General features: G+C 26.2%; 1 protein-coding gene across 1 annotated transcript; it reads left to right on the forward strand.

The window, feature by feature from the left end:
* The first annotated feature begins 1,279 nt into the window (after positions 1 to 1,279).
* On the forward strand, positions 1,280 to 5,880 carry LOC129976570 (glycosylphosphatidylinositol anchor attachment 1 protein-like). Its single transcript, XM_056090200.1, has one exon. The coding sequence runs from the start codon at positions 1,377 to 1,379 to the stop codon at positions 3,243 to 3,245; it is 1,869 nt and encodes a 622-aa protein (XP_055946175.1). The 5' UTR covers positions 1,280 to 1,376; the 3' UTR covers positions 3,246 to 5,880.
* Positions 5,881 to 6,806: the final 926 nt, after the last annotated feature.

The following is a 6,806-nucleotide window of genomic DNA, read 5'->3' on the forward strand; positions in this document are numbered from 1 at the left end:
TGAGCGTTTAAACTTTATGGGCACTAAAGAATATCTTTCTTAATTTATGTAATATCTCAAGAATTTGTCAACAAAATTTTCTCAGATTCATCATGAATGGATCGATTCATTAACAATGTTTCATTTTAAATGCATCAAACACTCAGAAAATAAAATGAATCGTTTAAAATAATCTGTCGAAAACAGGTTTAAAAAAACTACTTAAAAAACGATGTACTTAAAACTATAAGCATATATAAAAAATATATATAATTAACATAAATACAATTTAATTACAAAAGCATGCAACTAACCTAAAAATAATTTAAATCATTGTAAACAGGTTAAAAAAAACTACTTAAAAAACGATGTACTTAAAACTATAAGCATATACAAAAAATATATAACTAACATAAATACAATTTAATTACAAAAGCATGCAACTAACCTAAAAATAATTGAAATCAAGAATCATCCGTTGATAATATTGTCAACAATCAGAACCCAATGCGCATGCGTGAATTTTCAACGCCAGTTACGGTAATGCGTGAATTTTTCTACGCCAGTTGGGGTAACGCTATGAAGATTAGACATTTTTAATTTCCTTTATTCTGTGCTATTTTAATTCAAAAGTACTTCAGAATGAATCTGAAACATGGATTCATTAACAATGTTTAATTTTAAATGCATAAAACATTAAGAAAATAAACAGAATCGTTTGAAATAATCCGCCGAAAAATCTTAACCCTAGCCTCATTACTGTTGGGAGAAAAAAAGAACTAAAGCCTAAATCATTTGGCGTTGGGGAAAATCGAAGATTTTTTTGGCGGAAAAGTTGGCGGTGGGGAAAAATGGAAGATTTTTTTGGCGGGAAAGTTAGTTTTTAATTAATAATTGACTACCCCTAACATTTAGGGGGATGAAAAATATATGTTGGCCGATTCTCATAGATACCGGATAAGCACAAAAAATTTCATCAAAATCGGTCAAGCCGTTTCGGAGGAGTATGGCAACGAAAACTGTGACACGAGAATTTTATATATTAGATAAACAAATCTAGATTTGAGAGAGTAGTGATGGAAGTAGAAGTTCAGAAGTATTGTTGACAAATTACAGTTCATTTAATTAAGAATTTAATTTAAAGGATGAAATAAATGCATGCATTAGTCTACATTAAATTTAAAATATAGGAAGAATTTTCATTTTCATTTTTGGATTAAAGTTATATAATGCAGAAATTCATTTTCAAAAATTTTGTACCGCGGTTAATTTAATTGTTTCGCTTTGGCTTTCACTTCAAATGCATTGTTTTTGGCAAGAGCCCAAGTAAACTTCATTTAATTGTTATTAAATGATTAATATTTTTTTATGATCAAAAATTTATGTCATTGTGAGAAATGGGCCTTCTTAATGATTCAAAAAGCAGAAAGAAAACGTCTGCTTTTCTTATTCAGCATTCAAACAAATTGATAATCCTTAGTTTTCTTTGTGGAATTGTGTGGTTTGCAGCATTGGCGTCTGATGTTTTCAATAACAAAACTTATTTTTCTGAAAATGCTCTACTTCCAGGTCTTGTTGTTAGAGAATTTAATCCAAGGTCAGCACTCTCACGTTTATTAGATGCTCTGAAAGAAGAAGCATCTACTCATCCTTCAGACATACTACCTTCAGCAATGATTTTAGGTCAATTTCGACAACTTGGACTCGATGTATATGAAAATAATTTCACAGTTAATTATCCTTTAGGTTCAAAGCCAGTTTTTATAGGCAATAATCTATATGCCGTTTTGAGAGCTCCAAAAGTGGCTAGCACTGAAGCTATAGTTATTTCAGTTCCTTATAGAGATTATAATAGCATTCATGAAAATACTCTACCTTCGATTGCTTTGATGATAGAACTTGCCCAAGCATTCCGAAGACATGCTTACTGGAGTAAAGACATTATATTTCTTGTTACACAATTTGAAAATATTGGTTTTCAAGCTTGGTTAGATGCTTATCATGGTGTTTCTACATCAGAATATATCAAAAGTGAAAAACTTCAAAGTACTAGTGGACTGATACAAGGTGTTATAAATCTTGAAATTAGTGATTACTATTTTTCTCATGTTGACATTAAAATTGAAGGTTTACATGGCCAATTACCTAACTTGGATCTCTTTAATTTAGTTGTCGAATTGTGCAATCGTGAAGAAATAATGACATCATTTCAATCTCGGTTCAATTACTATCCTTCAAAAATTCTAACATGGAAAAGTTGGTGGCATAATTTCAATACAATGGGCCGCATGATTTCCTTGCAAGCCACAGGACTTCCATCTGGTGGCCACGGACTATTTCATCGTTTTGGTATTCAAGCATTAACTTTAAAATCCGTGACTGACAAAAGATCAGGTCGTGAGTCTGTTTCTTTAATACAAATAGGAAGAGTGTTAGAAGGTACTATAAGAAGTTTAAATAATTTACTTGAAAAATTTCATCAATCCTTTTTCTTTTATTTGTTACCAAGCACTCGAAGTTATATATCCATTGGATTGTATATGCCACCATTTGCTCTAATTGCATTACCTGTATTGATAAAAGCTCTTTATCTGTATTTAAATATTCAAACTTCAGACTCTAATAATCGCATATGTCCAAATGAAAATAATATTCATTATTCAATTGCTTTTGACACGTTTAGTTTACATTTACTTTTTGGCATGATGATGCTCTTTTTTCCCATGTCTCTGGATTATATAAGAATGTTATTACCATTTTCAACAAAAGACTTATTATATTTTATTTTATTGAAAATAGTGTTTTTATGGCAGTTAGTGACTTATTTTTTTAATACTCATTATCAAGTAACAAAGACTGAATTCCATTTTAAAATGTGCACAATCTTGTTGATGTTGGGTGGATTTCTGTATACTTTAGCATTGGTAAATATTTCACTAGCATTAATATTATCTTTATTGTTTGTTCCAATCAGTGTAACTCTACAATGTAGAGGGAAATTATCATTCTTACAATATGTTTACTTAATTCTTATCAATCCATTAGTGTTTACATACTTTATTGTTATTGCTCAGTCATATATAAACGATAGTAATGCTCTTTTGTGGACGCATCTAAAGCGTGCTATAGAAGGACATAAAAACTTATTATTATACACTATAGAGGATATGTACTTCTTTGGTAATTGGAATTTCAAAATTTTAACCTTAATTGTGTTACCATTATGGCAAAGTTTACTGTCAATAAAAATATTAAAAATAAAGTGAAACACATACGCATATATATCCTTTTAAAATTGGACATCTAATTCTTTTCAGTATATATATATATATATATATATATTGCACTGTTTAACTTTTATGTGTAAATGTAATGATAACTGTCACTTTTCTGTTATGAGTAATAGTAAAAATTTTGTTAAATATAGCATTTTTATTGTTACAAAATTATTACCCTTTTCTGCACTAGATAACTAGTCTCACTTACCTAAACTCTAATAGCTACTGCACTAATAAAAAAAGCATGTTATTATTAGAATAATATCAGAGTTTCACATATTTAATAATAAAATTGCAGTTGAATTCTAGTTTAAAGTCCCCTGCACTTCATCAAGAATACGAAATTGCCAAAGTCAAAACTCCAGATGGCTGACAACAATTGCTTTACAGCATTGTTTATCTGGCCAGTTATATGGATTGGCAACTTGATATCCTTAGCAAGGTGATTAATTATGTTTATTCAAAATTGCTAGCTATCATATGTGCTTGTAAAATTGTTTAAAAATAATACCATACAGTCATAGAAAATGATCATATTTTCTTTCTCATTTATTTTCTGATCATTAATTTTCATATGAATTAAAATTTTAATTTTTCAATTTATTAAATAGCTTTTTATTTATTTAAAGAAGTACTTTGCTGATACAAAATTTTGATTATAATTTGATGCATGTTTTTTGGATTTTTAAAATTTCTTCTTAATAGAACACAGAGAACACATTTAGAACACAGAGAAATAAAAGTATCTTCATATATAACATTTTATAATTCTAATATTATAATTGGAAGTTAAATCATATGCAGTTTGATTTTTCCTGAAACAGACATTGGCATGTTAATTTTTTAATAATATATTAATTTGATTTCCAGTATAATTAAAATTAGATTGATTTTATATAATGTATTAGATAAAGTTGTTGCAGATTAAAAAAAATTTTCTTTGAAAAAAATTATTTATTTTTTGTTTAAACAGATATATAAAATTTTTGAAATTTTTTCAAAATAATCAATAATGATGTTATATGAGTCTACCCTTTTTTTTCCCCTTCTATATTCTTTTTCTTCTTGTAGCATGCTCAAATAATTCTAAAATAAAAATCTATCTTCTATTTATGACTTTATTGTATTGGTCTCATGATTTTATTGTTAAAATCCATCATTAATATATTTAATACCATCATCAAAGATTTATTTTTCTCCATTTCTTAACTTGTAGTTGGAATATAGTAGGAATATATAATTAGATTCTAAGAAAAATTTTAGAAATGAGTATTGTTTTATATTTTATAACTTAAGGTTTATAAAAATGCATTGGATGGCAGCAATGAATGTAATTTAATTGTTATTTCTGGCTATTTTTATTGCTACCCAGGTTGAGAGTTAGTTTTAGTAACAGAAAGGAAAAATATTTTTAAAGTAAAAATCATCTTCTTGTACCTACTCCCATGAAATGATTTGTACTCCTCTCCCCTAACTAAACATTAATCTAAATTTTTGATGCAACCTATGTTAAATACTATTATCTAAATCAAAGCTTTTTCAATTTTCTAAGCTGAGGCAAAAAGTTTGAAATAAACTTAACCAAGTTATTTAGTAGAGTTTTGGGTATGCTCAGCTAAAATCAAAACTCAAATAATATTATTAAATAGTAGAACATTAATATTTACAATACAAACAAATTATAATAAACTGTAAACTGAAGTCCACTCTTTTATCTTGCTGGTCCTTCCCAAACTTATTCTCCTTCAAGCTTTTCTTTCAAAATTTTTATTTAGCCCTTTCCTTCAATTAACATCTAGTATGCAATTCTAGTTCATAAAGAAATAGCTAGACTTGATGACCCTACCAAGAAAAGGGTATTTGAAGATATCATGGGATTTTTTTTTAAATCTTTAACTATCTCATTTTTTAAAAAATCTTTAATAATCATTATTAAAAGTCAATTTGATTTAATTTCTTTTAACTAAATTATCAGATAACTGTCTTTGGAAAAAATTTCTTTTTGTGTAATTTAGTTTAAGAATATTTGTCACTCTTCAAAAACTAAAATATATAATTTTTTGATTTAAAGTGGTTATTTAGCAATTATTAATAAAAGGTTTTTCATCTAAATATTTTCTAACTCTTTTAATTAAGAATAATTAAAAATCTGAAATGGTTTTTAACCCTACAATTTTTTATATGTCAATTAATTTGGTGTTTCAACTCCCAGTTTAAATTGGCGACTGTTCTAAAACTGTTAATTTTAATGCATTGTTCTGAATTAATGACTTTTAACATTTTATTATTTAATCTCATAATGAATCTTTAATATCCCTTTGCAGAACAAAAATTCATGTGCAGTTCTAAAAATGAAATAAAACATGAAAAATATCTTTCTAAAATTTATATTTTTCTAAATTTTATTTATCTTAGACAAATTTGTAAAATGTGATGGATAAAATAAATGATAAGAATGTATGAAAATTTTCAATTCTCCTTGTATTTGTGAATTCCTGTTAGTAAACTTTAAAAGATGCATAATTTCAAAATGAGAACAATTGTCTGAATATTTATATTACATTTTGTTATTATTCAGCATGTTGTTTAAGAGAAACTAGCAATATTTAATTCATATTTGTGTCACTATTTTTTATATTGTGTATTTACTTATTTTTATTACAAATAAAGGAAGAAATATTTGTTACATTTTGTATATAGTATTCATTATTTAATAAATAAAGTTGCTTAATTTTTTTTATGTATCTTTGTTTATGGTTTAATCAATTATTAAAATTGATTTATGGAATATTATATTTTCTGTAATTTTTGCTTTAAAAACAATTCGGGTTTTTCCCATTTGACAGCAGATGAAAATGTACCATCTTTTCTCACAAGAGCAAAATATATAACAAATTTTTCAGATATATGAACTTTATTCTATATTTTGAACAATATGCTTGTAAACTATTACACATATGCAAAAGTCGTATTTTGCTGAATTATTTACATTCAAAAGGTGTTAAAGCAGAAAAATACTGTCATTTTTAATATGATAATTATTAAATTATTTATCATATTTCATGTGATTTAGAAAATTTTATTTGAGAGTTACAATAAAATTAAATAAAAAAAATCCTTTGTTACAAAAATAATATTTTTTCGTTTGTTTTTTTCTGTTACAATGTCATTAAACATGAAAAGGAAAATGCCATCAATTCTTTTTAATAAATCATATTTTATATCTGTTCCTGCATCCATATTTTTGGTTTATTTTCATACAGAAGTTGATACTAGAGATGGTAAGTTAGAGTGATGAATTAATTGTCTAATTTCAGAAAATATTTAATTATTTGGTGAAATAGTTGAATATTGAACTTGAAGTAATGTGGTTTAATTAGTTATTTCATGAATTAGTAAGGTGTTTAATTAGTAAAATGAAAAGGATACCAAATTAATTTCTTTTTATTTTATATATTTTATGAATTTGAAATTCAAGATCCCAAACAAGGACCAAACATGCTTTGTGGTTTAATGCTATTTGATAATTATTTGAAAGAGAATTCTAAT

Source organism: Argiope bruennichi, chromosome 7 (assembly GCF_947563725.1).
Source record: "Argiope bruennichi chromosome 7, qqArgBrue1.1, whole genome shotgun sequence".
Classification (NCBI taxonomy): domain Eukaryota; kingdom Metazoa; phylum Arthropoda; class Arachnida; order Araneae; family Araneidae; genus Argiope; species Argiope bruennichi.